The sequence below is a fragment of the Octopus bimaculoides genome, chromosome 21 (genome assembly GCF_046866305.1).
Source record: "Octopus bimaculoides isolate indiv1 chromosome 21, ASM4686630v1, whole genome shotgun sequence".
Lineage (NCBI taxonomy): Eukaryota > Metazoa > Mollusca > Cephalopoda > Octopoda > Octopodidae > Octopus > Octopus bimaculoides.
The window spans coordinates 31,636,050-31,664,046 of NC_142948.1; the positions used below are offsets into that span (position 1 = coordinate 31,636,050).

General features: G+C 37.2%; 1 protein-coding gene across 2 annotated transcripts; it reads left to right on the forward strand.

Annotated features, from left to right (window-relative positions):
• The first annotated feature begins 185 nt into the window (after positions 1-185).
• Positions 186-27,970, forward strand: LOC106879303 (rab9 effector protein with kelch motifs). 2 transcript variants are annotated; one of them, XM_089339487.1, is made up of 4 exons: positions 186-330; positions 14,359-15,670; positions 16,654-16,842; positions 21,699-27,970. In XM_089339487.1, the coding sequence occupies exons 2-4, from the start codon at positions 14,839-14,841 to the stop codon at positions 21,821-21,823; spliced, it is 1,146 nt and encodes a 381-aa protein (XP_089195613.1). In that variant the 5' UTR covers positions 186-330; positions 14,359-14,838; the 3' UTR covers positions 21,824-27,970. The 2 variants fall into 2 exon arrangements, with proteins under 2 accessions (XP_089195613.1, XP_014784293.1); XM_014928807.3 differs by lacking the exon at positions 186-330 and adding an exon at positions 9,963-10,603.
• Positions 27,971-27,997: the final 27 nt, after the last annotated feature.

The following is a 27,997-nucleotide window of genomic DNA, read 5'->3' on the forward strand; positions in this document are numbered from 1 at the left end:
TTGTCTTTTTCATCTTTTTACAACACTTTCTTTTTTTTTTATATATGATTCTTATTCTTTCTACTTCTTCTCCCTCTTTCTATGGTTCGCTTTCTAAGGCCCGGGAAGCGGAATATGAGAAAAATAATTCGGTCATTGATGAAACACTGAGTGGGTCGTAACCGGAGAAATTTCGCTCCCTCACCGGGCGCAGTTCCGCAGAAATAGTAACAGCGGGAGCAACAGACTTCCTTTCATTCTCAACTTCGTCTCTTTACTGTTTTTTTTTTCTACGCGGAAGGAAAAAATTAAATGACGATTTACGTTTGGATTTCAATAATTTTGTGTGAGGTAAAAGTCGATTTGGTATTTAATTGGTTGGGTATTAGTTTTCCCTTTAATGCTTTTCTTCGGAAAAAATATAAAATCGAGATAAATTTTTCTCTCTCTCTCTCTCTGCTTCGAAAATAAAATAAGATTTAAATCTCTCAACACTGAGTTAGTAACAATAGTACTTTAGAATAATGGAATTAACCGATTCCATAATTCGCGTGTGCGCACGTGTGTGTGTGTATATGTGCAGGTGCGTGTGTGCAAAAAGGAAAGAAGGAAAGAATGAATAAGATGGGGAATTGTATATTGGGGAAAGGAATCGCTTTTAATGCAATTCACTTGCTTCTTTTCTTTTGCCTTAATTAGTTGGCGTCTTTGGTTAGTGTTTATTTTTTACAATCGTTAAGCTAGCCCTAAAAAAAAAAAAAGAAAAATTATATTTTGAGTAATTAAATAAAAACTAACAAAAATCAATAAATCTTATGAAAAAGAAAATTCTATTTTGATTTTCTGAAATGAAACTACAATAGTTTTTATTCGTGATGATTTGTAACTTTTAAGCATAAGATCCCTAAATTTGAGTTGGAGGAACAAGCTGATTCTGTCGCCCCAGTAATGTCTTAACAAAGCTGTAGATATTTTAAGAAGAGTATTATAATTAGTGAAGCGAAACTCGGTATTTAACCGATGCTAATAATTTGTAGCTCAGCGACTAGACCAACAATTTTAAGAGATCATAAGAGTCAAATCAACCACAGTATTTGACTGGTACTAAAACTAAGAATAATAATGGTTTCTTCTTCAGCTACTAGGGTTCGAAACAATGAATTTATCTTTTTAAACTTATACACAAATTAACCGATTCCGTCATTCGAGATCGATGAGTATTAGACCGGTACTAATATCAATAATAATATTAGAGAGATGGGAGAAATCGGGAACAATTTCTGGTTTGAAAAATGGCCCTGAAAATAAAATAAATGTCGTCAGTGGACCCTCTTGCAGAACCGTGTGAAAAGAATGAAACAAATTAGGTGAGCGGAAGAGAAAAAAAAAAAGCAAAAAGGAAGGGGTATGAAACAAACTGTATTCTTATGTGTGTTTCTTTGACAATGAAGTGGGGTGGAAACCTAATGCACTCTGCCGTTATCATCTCAATCATCGTCGTGGTGATGATGATGATGATGATAGTGGTAGTAGTGATTGAGGTAAGCTCCCTTTGCAAGGTGTTTGTCAAAATGTATATCTTGTGCACGTGCTCTTTCTTTCTTTCTCTCTCACTCTCTCTCTTACTCTCTCGCTGTCTTTATCTATCTATCTCAAGAAATAGTTGCACACTATGAGAGAGATTGGAGGAGAATTTGGCAGACGGAGGGGAACAGACAAAGTGATGGAGTGACAGTATAAAAGAGAGAGAGAGATGAAGACAAAGAGAAGGAGTGTGAAGCTGAGAGGTACAGAGCGAGTGAGTATAAGGCAGAGGAAGTGCTAAGGGGAAAGCGAAAAGTGTGAGGAAAAAGGGAAGGAAAGCCTGACAGCGAGTTAAAGACTGACAGAGTAAGTGAAACAGAAACAGACGGAGTGACAAAAGAGTGAGGAAGTGTCACACAGACAGAAAACCCCTAAAACGGCTAAAGTGTCAAATAACTCTACTTCCGTCACCACCGACTGACTTCTTGTTCGATCAAATCTCAGGCCAAGTTATTTAGGGTGTTCGAGGGCTGGGCACGAAAGAGAGACAACCACCGACTTTTACCGTCCTTATGATACAAACAATAACAACCTCAGCCAACATAAGAATCTCTACATGGTCGTGTGATCTACTAGAAATAGCAGCCAAGACTCCTTCGACTCATACACTACAACCTTATAAAGAAATGGTTGGGTAATGTATTCCTGGGTTAGGCTCCGTGCACGTAGGGAAAAGACAGGATGGTTGCGTTTTTACTACCTTTGATCATCGGTCCGCACGCACGATCAGGGTTGGGTTGGGTTGGGGTTAAACAACAACGGCACCAGCAGTGACAACTACATGTCTTCAGTCCCTGACACTATAGCATTGGAAGACAGATAGAGACGTGACACGGGTGGAGGTGGGGAGACATATTCTGCCCCCACCCCCACCTTCACAGGTTTAAGGCGTTGTTGCTTTGCCGTAACAACCAAGCTATCTTCTCCCAGCATTGTTTCTACTGAATAAATTACATCCATCTACCTACCTATCTATATGTATCTATGTGCCTCTCTGTACGTATGCACACACATATGCACGCGCACGCATACATCCTGTCTAGCATTTATTCTTCGTTCTCTCCATGTATATATATATATATATGTGTGTGTGTATGTATGTATTCCCATATATATATTGAGATTGAGATTGAGATATATATATATACTGAGATATATGTATGTGTGTGTATTGAGATAGATAGATAGATAGATAATGTGCGTGCGTGTGTGTGTGTGTGTTTGTGCGTGTGTGTGTGTGCGAGTGTGTCTCTTTCATTCACAGATCTCTGGAATTCTCTTGCTAGACGATGCCGATGATTTAGTCAACTTCAGCGAGGCACTCAGTCTCGTGATTGTGTTAATATATATAATTGTGTGTATTTCTGTGTATAATACTTGAGTGTGGATGTCTATGTTGGATGCTGAGTCTGTTTCTTTGTGTGTGTGTGTATGTAATACAGTGTACCTTCTACGGTGAGCATGTGAGTGTTACAACGTGTTGTGGTGTATGTGTATGATGATAGTGCGTTATGTATTCCCATAGTATTTAAGGTGTAGACAGATGTTGGTGTTTTTGTGGTGTATCTGTGCGTGACTGAAATGTAGTATATGTGACTGTGTAATAGTAACATCGTTCGTGTGTGAGCGTGATAATACAATAGTATGCGCATTCCTACTTTCAAAATACCGCTATGTACATTGAGCGCATGTGTGTATCATACAATGAATGTATGTGTACGTTGTCGTTTAACACCAAGTCAAACGACAAATTCCATCCGTGACCATCCTGTCTATTTAAGATTATCTAAGACTAACTACATTTTTTTAATGTCTCAGAGATAGTAGGATGTGATATTAGAGAGATTTGACTGCTCCTTCTAGCAGCTCGAGTGACCACGTTTTAAGTAGTTCATGAACAGTGCATGTCTAAGTGATCGTAATATTGTGTACGTGCAAGCGTGTGTATGTGATTGTACCTGTATGTGTACGGCTGTCACATGAGTGCATTTGTTTTGAGTAACTGCGTGTCTGTAGTTTCTCTCTCAAAAGCAGATTAAATGAGTGTGTGCGTGTGTGTGGGCGCACGCGTGTATCTAATATATATATATATATATATATATATATATATATATATATATGTATGTATGTTCAGCTATTCGTGTTCCTATTACTGAATGCAATGTGCGTACATTTAGACCTATATATATTGTACAATATACGTGTAGTTATATGAATGTATCCGCAGCTGTACGTATGTTTAAACTAGTGTGCTGCATATATTTATCTATATATTTATATGGTGAAAGAGTTTACGTGGTATGTACTTCTGGGTCTTTTATTATAAGAGTTCGTACATGGCTATGTAATAAATATAAATTTACATGTGTGTATGTGCGCGCGCGTGTGCGTATGTGTGCATGTGCGTGTGTGTGCGCGCGGGACTAATGTACGAGCAACACGGTGCTTGTAATAGCTTTTGCATGCTCACATGAGTGCGTATCAGTGTGTGAGCCGTGCACAGTAGTTCATGTGACTATGATTGTCAGGGTCTTTCATTTGCACTTGTGTTGATTATGCACTAAGTATGTGTTACCAATATATTTATAATAACTCTTTCTGCAAATATGTGCGTATATTTTGATATATCGTGACTACATAAATGCGCGCATTTTTATATAGCATATTGCTCTCTCTCTCTCTCTCTCTCTCTCTCTCTCTCTCTCTTTCTTTCTCTCTCTCTCTCTCTTTCTCTCTCTCTCTCTCTCTTTCTCTCTGTATTTATATATCTCACACTCTAGATAGATAGATAGATAAGGTTAGCAATACAAATTGGAAAATAGAACTCAAAACGTGTATAAAACTATAAAAATAGACAAAAAGACAAACAGATAATTCAAATATTAAATTAGTTTGGGTTTTTTATATTTTATTCTTTGGGGAAATTTTTGTCTTGCCTTTTAGAGCTCAGCCAGAAATCTACACCAAATAGTAAAAATATAGAGTTCAAGGTAATTAGCGATGCTCCGAGTCAGCAAAAAAATAGATATCTATACAGTTGCATGTGTCAGTTTGTGTGTTTCTACGATGTAGTACATGCATCACTTGCATTACAGAAACTCTGGTTGCAGAATGTTGCACTTATAGAAATTGAGAAGTATAACCACAAATTTTGAACAAACAGTAATTCTGTTCTTTCAAAAAGTCTTGTAAATTTTGGCAATTTTAAAAACTAAAATCACGATATGTACTTGTTTTTTTAACCTCAACTCCTACACATTCGCTTCTCCCGTCATCCTTCGCCCTTGTTTGCATGTGCGCCAATTCAACTGACCCTGATTTTGTACTGCGCTTGTTTCAACCCATCCTGCTAACATCCCTTATAGGTGGGTCTCCGTTCACCATGTGTTACATCCATTTTGCAGTCTGAGTCTCATCAGGTACATCCATACATAAAGTTATGTCTCGCAAAAGATCCTGAGTTTTGACTGCCATGTTGTTATATCCCCATCTGATTAGTGCATATAACATAATATGTTGAATGGAGTCCCACCCATAAGGGATATTAACAGGAAAGGTTGAAACAACCATTGTACAAAATAACGATTAATATCAAAACCATCTTCAGGTTACTTAAGAAATTATTATTTTATATATCGAAATCGTAATTGAACCATATTCGATGACTGGCACCTATGCCAGTGGAGCACTGACAGCACCTTCTGAACGTGATCATTGCCAGAGCAGCTGTCTGGCTTCCGTGCTAGTGGCATGTAAATAGCACCATTTGAGCATGATCGTTACCAGCGTCGCCTTACTGGCACTTGTGCCGGTGGCACGTTAGAAAACATTCGAGCGAGGTCGTTGCCAGTGCCGCTGGACTGACTCTTGTGCAGGTGGCATGTATAAAACACCATTTTGAGCGTGGCCGTTGCCAGTACCGCCTGACTGGCCCTTGTGCTGGTGACACGTAAAAGCACCCACTACACTCTCGGAGTGGTTGGTGTTAGGAAGGGCATCCAGCTGTAGAAACTCTGCCAGATCAGATGGGAGTCTGGTCAGCCATCCAGTTCGCCAGTCCTCAGTCAAATCGTCCAACCCATGCTAGCATGGAAAGCGGATGTATGTATGTATTTATATATATATATATAAATATATATATATATATATATATATATATATATATATATATATATATATATATATATATATATATATATGGCAGTGTTTGTCCCCCACTACCACATAACTGGTGTTGGTGTGTTTACATTCACATAACTTAGTTCGGTAAAAGTAGCCAATAAAAAAAGTGCGAGGCTTAAAAAGAAAGAACTGGTGTCAATTTGTTCGATTCAAATTCTTGAAGGCGGTGACCCAGTGTGGTCGCAGTCTGATGACTGAAAAAAGAACCACTAAATTCCTTAGTAAAACTAAGAGAGGTAACTCTATCTGAGTAATACTATGGCTCTGAAACCTCTCATGGTCACTTTACCTGCTAGAAATGGCAACCCAAATGCTTTTAAATCAGATCACAATATTGAATGTTCAAGAACCAAATGAAGGGCAGATTTGAATCCTGGGATAATCCTGATTCCAAAAAGGTATAATATGTCTATGTAAAGCAAATGTAGACTGAGATACAGGGGTCCCAGACAGACAGAATTTCCTTTTTATTATATAGATGAGTGGAAAGAAACCAGTAAGTGACAGTAAAGGTAGTAATGTAAAAAGAAGTAGTAAAGGGATTATGCTGGACATGAAACTTTTGTAAACTTGATATTTTACTATGGTTTAATGTGGGAGCAGCCAATCATATTACAAAAAAACATTATTTATATCATCTACAGTGGAAAAAATATGTGACAATAAAGATAAAATTGTTAAATGCCCAGACATCATTTTTGCATAGATCTGAAGTGATGCTTAAAATAAAACAGCTCTTAAATGTATGGATCAATAATCAGACTAGACAAAAGTGCTAATAAATGTGATTGTCATTCAAGCTAAAGTTAAATGTTTCTTTGTCAATTTACAAAGAGCGGAAGGTGAGACTTCTGATACAAACTTTCTTTATTTCTGATAAAGTCTAGTTTAAGAAAGCTTAATTTGCACAATATTAAAATGACTGGCGAAGTAGCCACTAATTATCCTAAGGAACATAGAAAAATTTATTGCAAAAGAAACATTGGCTGACCACAATTTTCAGAGAAACTAGGACTAATCAAAATTGAAACCAGGATCATTAGAGTTGAAACTGGAACCAATGCGAATATCATACAAGGTCTAAAGCAGTGGTTCTCAACCAGGGTCCATATGGCCTGTCAGGGCCCATATAACATTTTGTTATTAAAATTTATGTGCAATAAATTGCTTATACTTCTACAATGCACAAAATATTTTAACAATTTTTTTATACACTTAATAATATTTAATTATAAAAATGTAATGGGATTTTTAGACATCAAATGACTAGGAGGGACCATCTGAGTAACATAGGAATCAAAGGGGTCCCTAAGTAAAAAATGGTTGAGAAACACAGGCCTAAGGAGTTGTAACATATAGGCTGGGTATTAAAGGAGAGCAAGTCTCCTCTCCCCACCAGCCAGAGGGTCTGGGGATGTTTTACTGCAAATATGTTAACATGTACAGAGATCATGGACAATTTCCAAAAGTCTTTGGTATGGAAGTGCTACAAGGGTGCATTGCCTGTTCATGACAATCTCTTCAGGCATAGAAGAGCCGACAGCTGAACCTGCCCAAGATGTTTGCAAGGGGATGAAACCGTCCTGCATGCAATAATTCAGTTTCCATGCATTAGAGAGGTGTGGGATTGTGTGGAGCTGCTGTTGTCACGTGTAAGACAAATTCAGCTGTCTGCTGATTGTATAGTGAAGACTGACGCACCACCTTCCCTTAGCAGAGAAGGAATGTGGCAAAAGAGTCTGTGTGGTGGACCCATCTGAAAAGTTTAAAGACAGGCACTTTTTCTATCTGGCCAAGCCCTCGTCAATTTCTTCAGATATCATTCGAAGAGGAAGGTGAGGGTAGAGAAGGAGGTGCTGCCTTCTAGTGTGTTTATCAAAAGGTGGTAGACAGTGGCAAGATTGGTGAGACTGAATAGATTGACTCTGAGTATTCTTTTCTAAGCAGAAGGAAAGAAACTGGAAGAGGGCACTTTCCCATGTCTTGGGGATGGTAGAGTAATCCAGGATTTTTGTGTGGGGTTTACCCCAGATTACCTTAAGTGGACTGCCCATGCTATTGGGGATTCTCATTATTTATTTATTTATTTATTATTTATTTCTCTAATTCCATCATATATCCTCTGTTATATCCTTTAATAATGTAGTATCTCCCTTTGAGCGATGTAAACCTCACTTGTTTTTGTTTTTTTATTTTTGTTTTTGTTTTGTTTTGTGTGTTTTAACTCATCCTCTGATATTGTCATCCATGTCTTGGGCTCTTGTGGCCAATAAAAGAAATCCTCCACATCATCATCATTATCATTAAGGTGGCGAGCTGGCAGAATCATTAGCACACCAGCTGAAATGCTTAGCAGTATTTTGTCTGTCTACATGTTCTCAGTTCAAAAATCCACTGAGGTCAACTTTGCCTTTCATCCTTTCAGGGTCAATAAATTAAGTACCAGTGAAACACTGGAGTCAATGTAATCAACTATCCTCCTCCATCAAATTTCAGGCCTTGTAGAAGGGATTATTATTATTATTATTATTAAGAGAATGTTCTTCTGAGAAGACAAGCTTGCATTTCTTGATAGTTTTCATTAGGGCATCCTCGAGAATTCAGTATGTTAAGCAACATGTCCAGTATATATAGTCAAGAAGTGAGGTAAGATAGAAGAGATTGAAGATAAGGAAGAATGAATGAATAAGTAAGGTGTAATGGAGACGTGGGTCAAAGATGGGACAATGCAACTAACAAATAGGTTGGCATAGTTGGGACCCATTCTTGTGCCCATGGCCACCCCAGTGGATGTTGTTAGATCTTACTCATAAAGGAGAATTTATAAAAGCAAGAAGGGATTCAGATAAAGGGAAGAAAATAGAGGTATTGGTATAGAGGATGGACTGAGGTTAAGGAAGTGCTGGAGAATCTGGAGGTTTTCTCTGTGATGGATGGCAGTATATGAGATGATGACCATAGTGACAAAAGGTAAGAGAGGTTGGGAGAAGGGGAATTGAAGAGATGAAGTGTATAGTCTTAGTATTGTGGATGTTGGAGGCTAGAGTAACGACTAGGAGTGTAAGAGAAACACTCCCCACCACACACATATAATTGTCTGGCCCTGTCAAAGTTGTATATGATCCCTACTCTTCAACTTTCTTGATGAAGTGGAGTAGCATAGAAACTAAATTCAGTTACAGGAGAGAAATATAAGGCTATGAAGTAGTACTATCATATTTTGTTTAAATGTGGAGTATCAAAATTTCCTTACTATTTTATTCTTGGTTTGAGATAGCTGTTGCCGACTTGAATTATCATTTATAATTCCCCATAATTATTCATTGAGCCCTTTTGTAAATCTGTTGAATTCATGTGTATTATATCATACACGTATATATAATCCTGTTTATATATGCATGTATCTTCCCAGATTTATATCACAACCTATCGATCAATTTATGTTATCTACATATCTCTGTCTACTCATCTATCAATTTCCAAATAGCTACTTATGTGTATTTGTTTATTATCGATCTGTCAATCTATATATCTATCAATAAATGTTTCTAATTATATTTGCGTTCTTTGAATGATATGATGGAAAGGGCTAGAAAACAACAAAAAAAAATTAAAATTCCTTGTAGTAATAATTTTAATATCTCAACTTTCTGAGTTCAAACGTCGGCGATGTGTCTCATATTCTCATAGGTTGATAAAATAAGTACTGATTACGTTACTTAAATCGCTTCAAGTCAGTGTATATTTTCCACTGCCGTTTTGTGGATTTATACTTCAATTTTTATAAATCACGTGCATATTTAGGTAAAACGTACTAACCACCTACATGTATGTGTTTATTTTCATCACTGAAATTAATGCGTGTGCTTGCTTGTTAGTATATGAGTGTGAATGTATGTCTGTGCCCATAACTGAGTCTCTGTGTGTGCATGCGTGCACATGTATGCATGTGCGTGTTTTTTAGACATACATTCATTTGTACACATATGCATGCGTGCACACACAAAGTAAGCTATGGGCACAGATATACTTTCACGCTCATATACTAATAAGCAAGCATATGCATTATATATGTGTGTGTGTGTGTGTGTGCGCGCACACGCACGCTGCTATGTATGTGCGTCTACTACTGACTCATCTTCATATGAGAGGCAAACAAACCAGTTGCTACTACCCCCGTTACAAGTGCTCCTCCTCCTCCTCCTCCTTTCTTTTCCATTCCAGGCTGCTGTCACTAATTTCATGCCGGAAGTGTGTAAAACGCAACAACACAGTTCGGCAGCACAAGTTGTTTTGTCACGGAACGAAGGAAGAGAGTATCAACAACAGATACTTAACATCGCCATCGCTTCCACCACTGACTCCATCACCATCTCATAACAACAAAGTACTTTACGGAACGTCGCTTACCCTGCAAGAATTGGTGTAACATAGCGTTAATTAGTTTAGTTGATTGGCTATCTTCTTCATTGATACCCACCCATGGGCTTGGTCGGTTATTTCAATAAATAACATTTTTATTTAGGTCTTAATCCACTCCCTTATATACACTCTTTGTTTTTACATGTTTTCAGTCCCGTCTATTGTTTACCAAAGTACACTAATACTCAGTCTCCTGGCAACTATATACACATCAAAACTAACGGATTTTTGGATTTCTAGTTAAAGGCGTCCTGCCTTCGTTCTTTTTCATTTCTTGTTCAAACCTTTTCTTCGCTGTGATCTTAGTGCGACCATCAGCCAGTACTTTCCTTGGTTGAAGCTTCAGTATATATAATCGGAACCATCATCTTGCTACACTAATAACGAGATCACCTGGCAATCCCAATTAAAAGACCACCGTTCGCATAATTATAAGGTAAGGTAGAAATTCATTATTTTAAAAACATCCGTAACCCAAATTTTGGGCAACTTCTTCACTCATGAAATTCATGGTGCGCAAATGGTTAGAATTATACACATCAGTAATTTCCTTTCCTCGGATTCCACTCTTCTACTACATACATAAACATATAAAGGTATATTGACTATCAGACCTTGATAATTTCATTTATGTTCATTCATCTATGATAAATCGTGAACTGTTTCTTTTGTCTCCCACAAAGTTATAGCTTTTCTTTGGTAAAATCAATTTAAAACACGAAAATTATTAAATGCATTACATTTAATATACATCGATTTTAGCATGTTTTAAACTAGTTTTATTTGCTCTTTTCTGTATTTATTTATCTCTTATTTTCATTTTAATATTCAGTTTGTTTAGAAATCTTTTTTTTTTCAAACAATTTTGTTATTTTAAACTCTTGGACTATAATAGGTTGCCTTGGTTTATAACGATTTAACCAAAATTGAATTCTATAAATTTCAATGGCTATATCTATATCGAAGGTCAGTTTCTTGTGAATAAACTGAAGGTTAAACCCAATTTAGTCGATCATATAGACCATAGTCCTTTCAACCTGGTACTTATTTTACCAACTTATTTGGGTTTCTTTGGGGGTGTGACTTAGTGCTCAAATCATTGGGATCAGTTTCTGTTTCATGTAGGTAAACTGAGAGGTAAATTTTGGTGGTTTCGTGTTGTAAGGGTTAAAGCTAGGTGCTAAGGATAATGATTAACTAACCAAGAATTTCGTAGGCTTAATTAATAATCAGCTCTTCCATTGACTGTGAACCAGTTTCTTATATACTAAACGAAAACAATCATTTCTTAGGTTATTTCTATGTTTTATTTCAATCTCTCTTCAGCTCTTGTGTTAGAAACTATTCTGTTATATTTCTTTAACTTTTCAATGTCTAAATTTGTTAGCTCGAGCGCTAGGAATAGTCATATCTCTATCAATTCCTGCCTTGCAATTTAAGGCACAAAAAAAAAGTCTAAGGCCACATTGGATAATGTAGTCCTATAAACACTGCTAAATTGGCACAAAGGAAAAAGAAAAGAAACGGGATGGTCGTGGTTAGCATGTCTTTGATCGAGCCTTTCGATCAGTGTTGATCTGTGCTAAACGACGACAGCCACCTGTATTAATTAGGTGCTTGTGCTCACAGGAAGCTGTTTGCTTCATCGATATTGATGGCTTATTTGGTAGCTGTGTTTGTTGTTCTATTGTCGCATAAACACTGCAGTAACCTTGCTACTTTCGCCTTAATTGTTCTTTAGAGGTGTTTAAGCCAGCAGAGGAAGACCTCTACATGTTCGATCGAACTACTTGAAAGAAGGAGCAAAATTTCCCTTAAATCAAGAAAAAATGAACGAACAACGACAACTATTGGGAAATAGCAACCAAAATCTCTCAAATCCATGTAAAAGAAGAAAAAAAGGGGGCGCATTAGATATAACTGTTTGAAAACGGCGGGAATGTCTGAATGATAGGGTTACTAGATGGGGCTTAACATCAATAGCAGGGGGCTTGTTATTCGCGGTGGCTTTTTCGTGAACGCAAAACTTTCCCATATTCAACATAGTCGTTATTAATGTGATTTGTTGCTACATGAGGGATGAAAGTCAATACTGATCTCGGAATTCTGAGTTCAGATTTCGCCTAGATCTGCTTTGCTTTTCATCCCTCCAAGGGTGCCCACTATTGAGTCCTTGGAGAGATGAAGTAAAGTATCAGTCCAAGTACTGCGGTCGATGTAATTGACTTAACGCTCTCTCCTCAAAATAGCTCTCCTTGTACCAATATTTGAAACCATTTTTGGCTTTTCATCCTTTTGGGGTCGATAAAATAAGTACCAGTCGAACTCTAAGGTCCATGTAATCGATTTACTCCCTCCCCTGAAATTACTGGCCTTGTGCCAAAATTTGAAATCATTATTATTATTACAGTAATTAAAATGATTACATACATACATGCCATATTTCATTCAAATACCTCATGTATCTGCTTTTACTCTCAAGTACCCTTCCATATATGCCATAACCCCCACCTACCTACTCACTACAGCCTTCCTTATGTATTACTTCATCTCCCCCTCCTCACCTCTCCCATACCTTGTTCATCAGCCCGTTACAGTCTGATCAATCCCTCCTGTGCCACATCTACCTTTCATCTTACGCCCCCTCCATGCTGATATTTCCTATCAACTGTACCTCCTCTACCCACATTTTCTAACCATCTGTTACTCCCTTCCCCTGACCCACTATCTGTATCGTCTCTTATGCTCACCTTCCTCTACCGTGAGAATTTCCTTTGTAACTCTATCACTACCATCCTTATCTCCTTTCCAGTTACTCCCACCCACTCCTATATAATGTGGGTAAGCCAGGTATTCCCTGTACCGCAAAACACCTATGCTTGTCCCTCTATCAGTCTTTAGTCTTTCAACACTTGGTATAAAGCTATCTTCCTGCCTGCCACTTTGTAACAGGAGCTTTTTCCTTTCTCCCTCTTCTCTTTCTGTCTTGCCAGTTACTTGGCAATCTCACTGGTGCTGGTGACATGAAAAAGTATCTAGTACAGACTGTAATATGGTTGGCATGAGGAAGGGTATCCAGTTGCAGAAACCATGCCAAAGCTGACACAGGAGCTCAGCGCAGCCCTGTGGCTCACTAGATCCTGTCAACCCATCTAACCCATACCAGCATGGATCAGCATGTTTTCCATGGAAGACTGGAAATGAACAACAACACTTGTGTGATGGTGATGCTCATTTACAACCATCATGTGATGTTAAGACAAGTGTATGCACACACACACACACACACGATATAATTTATTGTTTAACCTTCTCCGTCCATACTGACATGAGTCAGACAATTTGGCAAGTCTGGAGACTGCACCAAGCTTTATTGTCTGCTTTGGCATGGTTTCTTTGGCTGGATGCCCTTCCTGACGCCAATCACTTGACAGAATGTACTGAATGCTTTTTATAAAACACCAACATCACCTAGGTCACCAAGTAATGTGCAAGACAGGAGCCCCTCAGTTTGTTCTGGGGAAGGTGGTTTTGTGCCAGTTGATGAGAAGTTAAAGTACGAACAGAGGGAGAGAAACAGTTGAGATACATGGCTACTTAAGTTGGAGTGAGATAAGACTATGAAGATGTGACAGGGTGTATGCCCAAGTTACGAGGAAGTGTATATAGTGAAGTAGATCAGGGTTTGGATAGGGTGGGTGGGCGGGAAAGTTTGCAAGATTGTGAAAGGAGAGTGGGAGATGGAAGCGAATGTAGTGAGTGGAAATAGGTAGAGGGAGGGTTTAAGAAGATATTTTGTTGGGTGGAGAGTTGACAGGGACACATTGTGTGCAGGTAGGTTAATGAGGAAGAGTGGGAGATAGAGGGGAAGGAAATACAGTGAATGATGAACACAGGTGGAGGAGGGGTGTGTGGAATGCATGGGAGAGGTTTGTCAGGGACAGGTTTGTGGGGGCATGAACATAAAGGGCACATTTAGAGATTGGCACTTCATATACATCACAGACCATACCAGCACAATTTGCGAGTGGATTTGGTAGATGGAAACTGAAAGAAGCCCATCGTGTGTGTATACATATATATATATATATATATATATATATATATATATACATACAACAAGTAAAAGAGAGTAAGTGTATTGATTTTTTTTCCTTTTATTTTTATTATTTTTTTTTTTGTCTTTTGTAGGTTTAGTGATCTGTCATCCTGCAACTAAATGAATAAACCACCGGTGCCATACTTGGAGTCTACATTCCATATACACCAACGCTATGAAGACACGGCGTTGCTAATTTTCCAGCAAATCCAGAAGAAGAAGAGGTCAAATTATTCCCAGTTTTCAAACAAACCATTCCCGTCAACATCCAACTTCATTCAGGTGGATCACTATGGCAACAGTGGAGTGGTGGCAAAAAAGGATGTGTCACAACCGATCGAAACATTGTTACCAGACAAGATAAAATAGCTTCGAAAACATGCACAATACTCTAAAGCTCATGACAGCCAGAGAACGCCTTCTACTTTGTCAAGCTTTACTTTAAGGTATTGAGCAAGAATAAGATGGGTGGGGGAAATATGATAGGGACAAAATTGAGGACGACAAGTTGATTAATGACTTTTGGATGGGTTACATAGATATACATTTATATATATGCTGCTTTTTGAGGCATGGAGATTCTGCCTTATTTCAATGCTAATAGTAAGCCTGTTGCTTTTGTGTGGTACTTGCTTGAAACTAGTGGAGATGCACCAAAATGTAGGGTAGGACATAGCGCTTGTGTAGTGAAACCAAGCAACACAGAGGCACCTAATAACAATGGACAGCTTTATCTAATCGGTGGTGCCAATCCAGATAACACATTCTCTGATAATCCAATTCTAGACTTGAACTCTTGGCAATGGGGTTACAAAGAGTTCACCGGATTCATGCCCCGCTATGAACAGTCACTGTTTTCCACTCGGAATAATTCCAGCTCTATCTATATCTTTGGTGGAGCAAACCAAACTGACACTCTCAATGACATCCAATACTTGGATACCGATGCCAACAAATGGCTGACGCTAACCCCCAAAGGGGACATACCAGTTCCCAGGACCCACCACTCTACCACCTCTGTTGATGACCAGTTTGTCATCTTTGGTGGTGGAGCACAAGGCACAAGCCCAGTGCTAGATGCTAAGGTGCACTCCTTCAGTGTGTCCACATCCACCTGGTTCACACTGGATATCAAGGGACCAGCACCAAAACCTCGTCTTGGACATGTCTCAGTTAGTATTGACAAGAAAGTCTACATCCATGGAGGACTGTGTGAGGACAAGTTCTTTGATGACTTCCATGTTTTGGATCTGGAGACGGAGTCATGGCAACAGCTGGAGGTATCAGGTCAACATCCTTCTGCTCGTGCTGCTCACGGTGCTGTTGCCAATGGTGATAACATCTACATCTTTGGAGGAATGTCTGTAGATGGTGCACTCAATGATTTTTACCAAGTGGACACAGGTGAGTGATTGCCCATCTCTACATTATTTCCATCACAACCACCATAACATCTCCTTCTCTACTTACACCATCATAACCACTACTGACACTACCATATTATCTACCAACACCACAACCATTATCTACACTACTATAAACCACCACCACTAACTACTGTTACAACTACATTTAACACCACTGTAACCATACCTATACCACCACATCACTGCTACTACAACCCCTACTTACACCACCATGACAACTGCCAACACTACCATACTACAACTACTACCACCACAACTTCTGTCTATGCCACTACAATCACTACTGCCACCACTACATCCACTACCTGCACTACTATCACTACCACCACACCACTATTACTACTACTAAAGGTGACAAGCTGGCAGAATCATTAGCACGCCAGGTGATATGCTTAGTGGTATTTCGCCTGTCGCTACATTTTGAGTTCAAATTCCACCGAGGTCAACTTTGCCTTTCATCCTTTCGGGGTCGATAAATTAAGTACCAGTGAAATTCTGGGGTCTATGTAATCGACTAGTCTCCCTCGTTGCAAAAAACTTCAGGCCTTGTGCCAATAATAGAAAGGACTATTACAACTACTATCCCCACAACCACAACCACTATTTACACCACCATAACCATCACAACATTACTACTACTACTACTTACACCACTACTACTACTACTACTTACACCACTACTACCACTACTACTGCTGCTACTACTACTACTACCACCACAATCACTGCTCACATCATCACACCACTACTACTACTACCACCACAACCACTGCTCACATCATCACACCACCACTACTACTACCACCACCACCATCACTACTATTATTATTACTACTACCGCTACCACCACTACTACTACCACTGCCACCACCACCACTGCTCACATTATCACACCACTACTACTACCACCTTCTACAACACCTATACCACCTTCCAATTTATTGTGTTTTATCTCTATAGTTTCACTGATTTCTACCCGAATTGCCGTTGATGCACCAGCACCAAGACCGCGTCTAGACTTTGCCATGACCATCACTGAAATAACTTTAGATCAGCCACAATCACAAAAAAGTGGTTCAGATGTTGAGAACTTGGAACCCTCGGAAGACCCTGAGGAATCCACCGAGGAAGAGCTTCAGGCTTCCAATGGTATTGTCTCTCCACTTCCTGTTTTACCCTTTCTGTTATTTGTCTGTGTTGTTGCTGATGCTGTTGTTGTTGTTGTTGTGTTTCCATTTGGCTCTGTTACAGCATGTCTTTGTCACAAAAGTTATTTGTTACTTTCACTCACACACACACACACACACACTCTAAGTTATGTGCACATTGGAGTCAACGAGGGAGAGAATGACTGTCACTCAATACAGAGAAATAGCAGTCGAATCTCCCTCAAATCTTACTCTACCCTCTTAGAAAAAAGAAAATTCACCAGATAATATAGCCTTCAATGCACAGTGTTTACAAGGAAAATGTGATGGCTATATCTGGAAAGATAACAGTTTTTTCTCTATCCAGCTGGTTTTGGTGATATATGACAACACACTCACAAATCTCTGAGCACTTACTAGTTTGTGCACACTCATGAGTCTTCTCTCTCACTTCTCTTCTCTGTGTGTATGTGTGAGGTCTGATCAAAAAGTATCGAGACTGGTGCTATAAAAAGAAAACTACAACACATCAATTCAGTATTTAATCTCCTTAGAAGTAGTCTACTTCTCAAATCACACACTTTATCCAGCATCGTTTCTATTGATCGAAGCATTCCTGGAACTCTTTTGGATTAGCAAGCAGCTGCCTTGTTGCATTCTCTTAGATTTCCTTGATGTCCTGAAATCTCGTTCCTTTCAAGCAGGATTTCATTTTTTGCCTTGGTTTTGGGGTCATAGCTATAGACCCACAATTTGACATCTGTTATGACTGTTTTCAAAAGGTTTTCATCTTCCTCAACACAATCAAGGAGATCCTGTACAGCAGAAACCTGATCTTCTTTTTGAGATGACCTACACTCTACAGACATTGAGCACTGTCATAAACAACGGAACTGTTTGAGAACATTATAACTTAGTGTACATGCACAACAAAGTTCAAGGTCAGTTTGTACCAAACAACTTCACTCTGCCTACTTTAGCTCCATTACCATAGCAACAGTACTAGTAGTCTTTGATCAGGCCTTGTGTATATATATCAGTAAAAAGTAAGCAATGTTTTGAATCATGAAGAATTTTTGCAGAGTTTTGAATTTTTTTTAAACATTTTTTTCCTATTGTCTGATAATACAGACAGACTTGCCCAAATGCATCAATAAATTAACATTGATATTTTTTTCACCATTGTTAGCTAAGGTCAGCTCAGATTGAAAAAGCTATTGATCAAAAACATTCCGGTCATGACCATCTGGTTGTTTTTCTCTTTTGTTTTTTTTTGTCTTTCAGACATAATGTATCTAGGTCTGCATTTACCCATGATCTTCCTTTATTTTTAAATGGTAGGGTGTGGTTTGAGAGTGATTTGGCTACAATTTCTAGCATCGTTGAGGTCTCTTCATTAACAGTAATGCTTGTTGTGTTGTTGTATGTGGAAATAGTGAAGCAGTTAGTAGAAATAATGAGGGTGGAAGTAGCAGTAGTAGTAGTAATAGTAGTTCCCAGTGCCATACTTATTCTTTCAAGTACTTCCTACACAATACTATTTCTGAATGAATGCTCTCTCTCTTTTTTTCTACCTCTCACCATCTCTCGCGTGTGTTTGTCAAAATTCAAAAGACAATTCCAAGTGGTTTGCCATTCTTCAATTAAGAAGCTTTCATCTCCCTCTTATAAAAATGTTTACACTTGACATTTAAAACTAATATGAAATGGAAGCATACATGCTTGTTACCTCATCTCTTCATCTTCTTCCACTTTCTGTCGCATTCTTTGTTTCATAATCTTTTCTCTCCAGAACCGCCACCTTCTGAAACCCTCCCTCTTTTTTTTTTTTCTAATTTCTGGCTGTAATTAACCTACTGATAATATCCATGTCACCAGTCTTGGAGGGCCATTATCATGTTGCCTCCTTCCACCTCGTTTCCCTTACTAAAAACAAAAAGGTGAAGGTTCAGTGGTTTACATCTCTTTGCACTAGCATTGTGTTGTGCCTGTGATCAAGAAACTTAACATGCTCTAATGGCCCAGTTCTCTTAGCTGTAAATAAGTTAAGCAGAATAGTGGGAGCACTGTAAATTTGATAAGTGTTCTGTTGGCTCGATGTATTGAGTTCAAATCTTGTTGGGATTATAACTTTTAGTGGGAAGGCTTTAGACAAACTGCTCCTGCAACACTTCTGGAAGGTCTCTTTGTTTAAGTTGATGAATGCTGCCATAATCCCTGCCTTTAGTTCATCTTTGATATTACAAGGAGTTTTGTTGGACTTTCGCTCAACTGCAACCCACACATAATAATCAAGGGGGTTGCAGTCTGGGGAGTTAGGTGACCAGATGTTAGCGGGTGATGTGGCTGCAGAAATTGTCTGACAGCCATGATTGGGTTCTGCTGCATGTGTGGCATGGTGCTGAGTCATGTTGCCAGACACAGGGTCTTTCAGCAGCCTCCCTCTTGACCCAGAGCAGCTCTACCTCCTCCAGGCACTTGATGTAGGCCTTTGTGTTGAATCTAAGGCCATGTGGGAAGATGAATGGAGGCATAATGTTGCCATCATTAGTGATCACTCCAAACATTATGATGCTGACTGAATATTTGATTTTTATCACTTTCGGAACATGTTAAGCCAACGGTTGTTCTGTGTGTTCACCATCTGATCTGGGTAGAACTCAATGCTTTGGTTTTTCTCAGTATTTCCTTGGATACAACCATCCCTTCACGAGATTAACATATCCTCTAATTAAATTTACATATATATATATATATATATATAATATATATATATATATATATATATATAATATATATATGTATTTATGTGTGTGTGTGGTGTGTATATATATGTATGTGTATATATATATATATATATATATATATATATATATAAAATGAGAATGTGTGTCTGTCTGTCTGTCTGTCTGTGTGAATCCCTAAAACTCGAGAACTACGCAACCAATTTCATTCAAATTTTACACATGCCTTACTTAGGGTTCCAGTTGTGTTTTAGTCAAAAAAAATGTTTAACTTCTTGCAGAGTTCGAGCCCACGGCAACATAATATCTCCTCCACTATTTAAGTATTACGTGTCAAAAGTGAAACAAAAACACTCATGTCAAATACTTTCACTTTAAAAATGAAACTATTCTACTAACTGAAACAATCACATTTCGATACTGTAATGACAGATACTTTCAGAGAGAGAGAGAAAGAGAGAAAGAGAGAGAGAGATGTATATGTATACATATAGATGTATATGTACACGTTATTCCACTAACTGAAACAATTACATTTCGATACTGTAATGACAGATACTTTCAGAGAGAGAGAAAGAGATGTATATGTATACATATACATGTATATGTACACGTATATGCATAGATATACGTATATATATATATATAGATATAGATCTATATGCATACATGTATATGTATACATATGTGTAGATGTATATATATATATATATATATATATATATATAGATATACATGTAATATGTGCACATATATATATATATATACATGCATACAGATAGCTATACATATATACACCCATCACACACAAACACACACATTAGTCATTTGTTTTCTTATCCAAAACTACATCAAAAGTACTGAACGGATCTTTATGAAATTTGGAAATTATATTCTATGTATAACGGCCATAACTCCCATGAAAATTCATATATTTTTGATGTTGATGAAATTTTAACCCGAACATAACAGATGAGCATTATTTGTAATTCAACGGTACAACAGTGTAAGACTACCCTTTCAGATATACTTACATTGTGATTTCTGCAATGTGGTGCATAAATTGTCGAGTAAATGAGACGCATCTTTGCCTCCACTGATTCACTTGCAAAGTGTTGAGTAAAATTATTTCGTTGCAGACCTCCTTTGGGTCTTTTTATTATCACTGCGACATACATAGTCCCCAGTTGGTAACATTGATTTCAAGGCCCTCCTAGATGAGAGACTGGCATTCCACTTAATGTCTATGTTCCATGCTGGCATGGATTGGAGAGTTATTAATGTAGAAATATGGTATCGTAGCTACTAACAGTTGAGGGTTGCGTAGTCTAGACGGCGTTTTTAGATTTCATTATTCTCTTTAACCCGGGCAAAGCCGGGAGTTTTGTTGGACTTTCGCTCAACTGCAACCCACACATAATAATCAAGGGGGTTGCAGTCTGGGGAGTTAGGTGACCAGATGTTAGCGGGTGATGTGGCTGCAGAAATTGTCTGACAGCCATGATTGGGTTCTGCTGCATGTGTGGCATGGTGCTGAGTCATGTTGCCAGACACAGGGTCTTTCAGCAGCCTCCCTCTTGACCCAGAGCAGCTCTACCTCCTCCAGGCACTTGATGTAGGCCTTTGTGTTGAATCTAAGGCCATGTGGGAAGATGAATGGAGGCATAATGTTGCCATCATTAGTGATCACTCCAAACATTATGATGCTGACTGAATATTTGATTTTTATCACTTTCGGAACATGTTAAGCCAACGGTTGTTCTGTGTGTTCACCATCTGATCTGGGTAGAACTCAATGCTTTGGTTTTTCTCAGTATTTCCTTGGATACAACCATCCCTTCACGAGATTAACATATCCTCTAATTAAATTTACATATATATATATATATAATATATATATGTGTTTATGTGTGTGTGTGGCGTGTATATATATGTATGTGTATATATATATATATATATATATATATATATGCTCAACATAGTGTATGTTGAGAATTTGTGGTGCTAATGCACTTCTATATTTTAGAATATCTCCTACTTATTTGACTATATAATGATTGACATTCATAAAATGCCTTCCTCTCTGAGTTTTCTTTTCTGTCTTTTATTGTAGGGTGTGAATCTGTAGAAAACGTGGAGTGCAGTTCGAGGGAGACATACACAGTTTGTCTCATCCATGGCGGTATGGATACAGAAGGTGGAATCTTTAACGACACCCTTGTCATCTTTCTTTCTTGAACTCTTATACAGTTTCTTTTTTTCCTTTTTTAGTATTTTATTCTCATGCCTCAATTGATCAAAATTTCTCTTTTAAAATTTCAACTTTTATTCTTTCTTGACTTCTCTTTTCAAACTCTTATCTTTACTAGTGCAATCTCTTATGTTACACTAATACAGCCCCTTAAATCCTATTAATAGAGTTTTTTTAACTCTCTTCCTATATACTTCCAATCTTTAACCAAACAGTATCCTAAATTTCCACAAATAAATGCAACCACTCAACTTCACCAATGTAGATCCTACAGTGCAGTCCCCTAAAATCCCACCAATACAAACCCCTAAATTCCACAAATACATTTATTTTAAATCAATCTTTTTTACCTTCCCTTATTGTTTCTTTAATATATTTTTTACTTGAAAGTGTTATGTATACATGTGGCTGCATGTTTGAACATGTCTGTGTGTATATGTTTTTTGTTATTTCTCTTTCAACATTACGTAACAGTCCCTTTTACTACCATATTAGTTTTAACATCTCCTTATTTACTAAGTATTAGCCTTAGTACATCAATATTGACCACCCCTTAGTCTTAAAACCTCCCTTTTAACCCAAACTTTGCCTGAAGACTTCCCTGTTGGCTTTGTCCTTATAGACTTTCCTTTCTTTCTGCAACTCTCTGCTAATCTAATGTGGATCAACAAATTCACATCCATTCATATCTTAAATCACAACAGTTGCTCAATAAATACAAATTTGTTAATCTAATAACCCCAAACAGTTGCTCAACCACTCAGCATCTTTTGATTTATTAATCTACTACTGTTGATTAACAAATTCACATCTGTTGATCTATTATTAATATACAATAATTTCTCAACAGATCTACAACTGTTAATTCATTAATTGACTATTTAATTTCTCGTTATTTCTGACTACTTTTAGTTCCCTTCTCACCAAATTCTCAGACATCTTAGCTTTCACCAAGAGATCAATTAAATTAAATGGGGATAATCCCATCTTACAGCCACCACTACACCACCACACCACACCACAACTACCATCACATAATACTCATCATTCACCCGCTCACTTGCTCCTCTCCTATTCAACTGACCATTATAATTCCAGTTAATCTAACATCACAAACATATCCTCTCTCACTTAATCTTGCCTCCCACCTATCTCATACAATTATAACATATCTGTGTTTTTTTTTTATCTATTTAATTATGCATTCAAGCACTTTTAGTAATAATAACATCATGTACTGTAATAATATATTCAAAACACACTCTACACGGTCAACACCCTGTACTGTGAACATCCCTAACATCTTCAGCAGAAAATCATGCCACTCATATTTTACACAGTTGTCACCCAATGAAACAACACAACCTGCACAGCACATACTTTGCATAATGACCATTCAACACTAAAACACAGTATCTCTCACAACATATACAAAATACAGCTGTTATGTAACAAAATATTGGAACACACATTGTACATATTTATTCTACACAACAAACAGATATAACAAGAAAGCGACACTTGAAACAACAAACAATCCCCACAACAAAATAAAATGCACTGTACAAACACAGTTCCTTACTTCAAAAAGACAAAGCTGCACATGCATATGAAACAAAGAGATGCACCTAGTAATGCAGTAGAATCTCGCATGAAACTGTTGAAAAGTACTGATAGTAATAATAATAATGATTCTAACATAGGCACAAAGCTATAAAGGTTTTGTTGTGGAAGATGTGATAATTTGAACTGAGTTTAGTACTTAACTGGTATTTTATTTTATCTAATAGGGTTGACAAATTGGTAGAGTGGTTTGAATGTCAGATAGACTGCTTTGTGCTATTTGTTCCACCTCTCTATATTCTGAGTTCAAACCCCACTGTGGTCAATTTTGTTTTTCATCATTATACTGTTGATAATGAAGCGCCATCAAGAGTGGGGAGTTAGTGGAATTGTTAGAGTGCTAGGCAAGATACCTTGTTGTGTGAGTTTTTTTTGCCTTCTGACAGTAACACACACCTTCAACAATGGCGTATTGACCAAACTGTATTATTTGCTCTTTACCTTTACCTTTCCCATAGACAATATCAGTGGTGTAGAGAAAGGGAGACTTGCATGTATGGACAACTGCTGGTCTTTCTACAACAAAGAAACCTTGCCTGAGCCTGCATCTGGGAGAGAAAATTCCCCAGTGAAAATTTATAGTCTCATTAAACATAGGAAGATTCTGGGATGTATTTTATTGAGTCTGCAAGAACAAAAGACAAAGTTATCCTTCACAGTATATGAAGTCAGAACATTAAAAAACAACAACCAAATAACCGCAAGGCATTTTCTGACAGTCTACTGATTCTACTTTTATAACAACAGTAATAAAACTGTATATTTTTAAGATCATCCTGTAAAACAGAGTTTATCTTCGTTACAGGTAGGATTGTTTGAGCGTTGGACAAAATACTTTAGTTATCTCCCTTGGTTATGTTTTCTTTTTACATTCTGAGTTCAAATCTTATTCAGTCAGTTTTGGCTTTCATCTCCCCTTTGTTCCAATTAGGCTAGCGTTAACCAATAAAAGTTAGTAGTCAACATAATAAGCACCAGTTAGCTATATACTGGGTTTAAATCAACTGCCTATAATGTCTCCCCTCACATTGCTAGATCTTGCAACAAAGTTAACTCAATATTATTCCATTGGAAGACCTGTTTGAGCAACAGACAAAATTCCCTGCAGTATTTAGTTATATCCCATAATACCTTGAATTATTTCATCTCTCTGGGGTCAGATAAGATAAATGCCAGGTGTCGATTTTATTGATTATATGGCTAATTTTTGGACTTTGTCAATGATAGAAATTATTATCATATAATATAATATAGACATTAAATATTTTATTGTTTGGTGGTTGAGGAAATAAATACCAATGTAGGCTGGAGTTGATTTATTTGACTATATTAAAAATTATGACTTTGCAAAATTGGTAGAATATCAGAAAAGATGCCTAGTTATATTTAGTTACAGCTCTATAGTTATGTGTTCAAATCCTTTCTTTCCTCAAGGGCAGATAAAATAGAGAACCAGTCAAGTGCTGGGGTGTAAGTATGAACTATCCTTCCTCTCAAGGTTGCTAGCCTTGTGCCTAGAACAGAATTCATTATTGTAATAGTAGTAGTAGTAGTAGAAGTAGTAATAAGAACCCTCCTATGGGCAACTTTACCTTTCATCCTTTTCCCGGTTAGATAAAAGTTAAACACAAGACATTATCGTCTGCACATTACACCTCCACCCTAAATTTTTCTGGTTTTGTGCCAATGTTAGAAATTGTTATTACTAATGGTAATGAAAAGACAGAAATCTAGAACTAAATGTCTTAGTGTTTAATTTTACTTCTTCTTTACATCTGGCTTCAAATCCTGACAGAGTTGACTCTGCCTTTCATCCTTGAGAGGTCAACAAGAAATATATTGAGGGAAAAAAAAAAGAATGAACACAAAAGATAAGAATTGGAGACAATTCAAATTGACTAATATCTCCTCTCCCTACACATGAGTGGCCTCATGCCAATCACTTACAGAAAGCAAATTTTGTGTAAACCAATCCAGTTTGTGAATTTCCATTTATAGAAATCTCATTTTAGACACTGAATGGAAAGTCACATTGTAATATATCAAAATGTATTGTTAAAGCTTTAATGGATATACTTGGTTCATATATATTTGTGTGTGTCTATGTGTACACACTAACATATACATATATCTACATATGAATATATACATGTCTATATATACACGTACACAAGCACATACACCCTGTCTCTGTCTGTCTCTCTCTTTCTCCCTCTCACTCACACACACATATATTTAATTCTTTACAATTTCTCTGTAAATGTATAATTGTATAAAAATTATAACTGTAAATAGTTTTGCTAATATTTCTTACACTTTGTATTTTACATTTAGACATGTCTTGTCAAACTTGTGGCAGCAAACTTTGGAGCTCAACTAGCTTGAATTCTATTTTTGTGTGTATGTGTGTGTGAGCATTTTCTTGTCTTTAAAGATTTACATTAGCCCCTCTAACTTCTATTATTAGTAAATACAATGGCTGATTACAGTCTGAGTTCAAATTCTATTAAGGTCAACTTTACTTTCATCAATCCTGGATCAATTTAATAATATACCAGTCAAGTACTTGTGTTGATGATGTCTCTCCCTTCTGAATTACTGGCTCTGTACCTAAATTTTTTTAAATGTTATTAAAGAACGATTGATTGTTAGAATCATTAGTGCTTTGGACATAATTCCTTTCAGTATTTCTGGCCCTCGTATCTTAATTAGAACCTGTTATTAATATTGTTCAAATTTCTTCCATTGAATAGGATTAAGAATTATTCACTTCCTTACCTTGATTGGGAACCACAAAGGTTCTAGCTAATAGCCTTTTATTAAAACTCTGGGCCATTTAAGCCAATGAGGGAACCTCTGCAGAGTTGCTTGACCTACTAGAAATAGCAGCAAAATTTCCCTCAAATCAGGACAGTGAAGCTGGAACGTTTTTGATTATAAATTTGCTCAGTCAGAGTTGACTTGAGGTCTAACATCATCAACAAAAACAATTAGGGCACAAGATGATGTCAAGACAAAGAATAGTCAAAAAGCACCTCCTTTCCTTCCTTCTTTCCTTACTTCCTACCTTCCTTTCCCACCCCAGTGTTCTCCCCCTAACTCTATCAGACAGAGTTAAACAGAAGACAACGACTGACCCCTTGATAGATAGGCGAGGGAGATTCTCATGTTTTCTAGCAATGACCCTTAACATTCGGTATGGAAACCCTATACTGGCAGAAAATCAAAAAGAAAAAAAAAAAAAAAAGGAAAATATGTGACATGCATTAATTCCTACAAATTTCTGGTGTCATTTGAACCTGTTTCTCCCAGTTTTGATCCTAATTTTAATTTTTACAAAGAGAATAAATAAATAAATAAATGTAAACAAGTATTTTAAAATATGTCTGTAAATATCATTGCAGCAGTAAACATTTTTCTATAAATTTTTTTTAATTTTAATTCTTTTGCTAAAGTCTTTGGAATAATTTTTTAGACTTTTATCATACATTCCTATCATCATATATCATTATTATTATTATTATTATTATTATTATCATGTAAGGCAGCGAGCTGGCAGCATCAGCATCGTTAGGGCAATGGACAAAATGCTTAGCAGCATTTCTTTTGACTCTTTACGTTCTGAGTTCAAATGTCACCAAGGTTGACTTTGCCTTTCATCCTTTCAGGGTCGATAAAATAAGTACCAGTTGAGCACTGGGGTCAATGGAACTGACCAACCCCCTTCCTCCCAAAATTTCAGGCCTTGTGCCTATAGTAGAAAGGATTATTAAGGTGGTAAAAGCAGAATTGTCACAGAGTTGAACAAAAATGGCTTGTGGTATTTAGTTATGGCTCTTTACATTCTGAGTTCAAATCCCACTGAAACCAATTTTACCTTTTCATCCTTCTTGGGTTGAAAAATAAAGTACCAGTTAGTGGTGTCAGTGTAATCAATTAACTCCCTCCCTCCCTCCCTTTGTACCTTACAAACAATTATCAACATTATGGTGGTGACGAAGGTGGTAAGCTGGCAGAATCGTTAACATGTTGGACGCAATTCTTTAAAAGCATTTCATCCACCTTTACGTTCTGAGTTCAAATTCCGCTGGGGTTGACTTTACCTTTCATCCTTTTGGGGGTCGATAAAACAAGTACCAGTTGAGTACTGGGGTCGATGTAATTGACTTACCCCTCCCCTGAAATTGCTGGCCTTGTGCCAAAATGTGAATCCAATATTAAGGTGGTGATGGGAGAATTGTTAGAGTATTGTACAAAATACTTTGCATTATTTTACATCCCTTTACATTCTGGGTTCAAATCACACCAAAGTTGATGTAGCTTTTTATCCTTCCAGGATTGATAAAATAAAGTACCAATCAAATTTTGGGGTCGATTTAATTGACTGTTCCTTCCCTTCAATATGTTAGGTTTTGTGCCCACGTAAGAAACCATTATTATTATTATTATTATTATTATTATCATTGTTGTTGTTATGCTTTATTGAATAATAAAAAATGTTTTGGAAATAATTTGACTTTTTTGTTTTTCAACTTGTG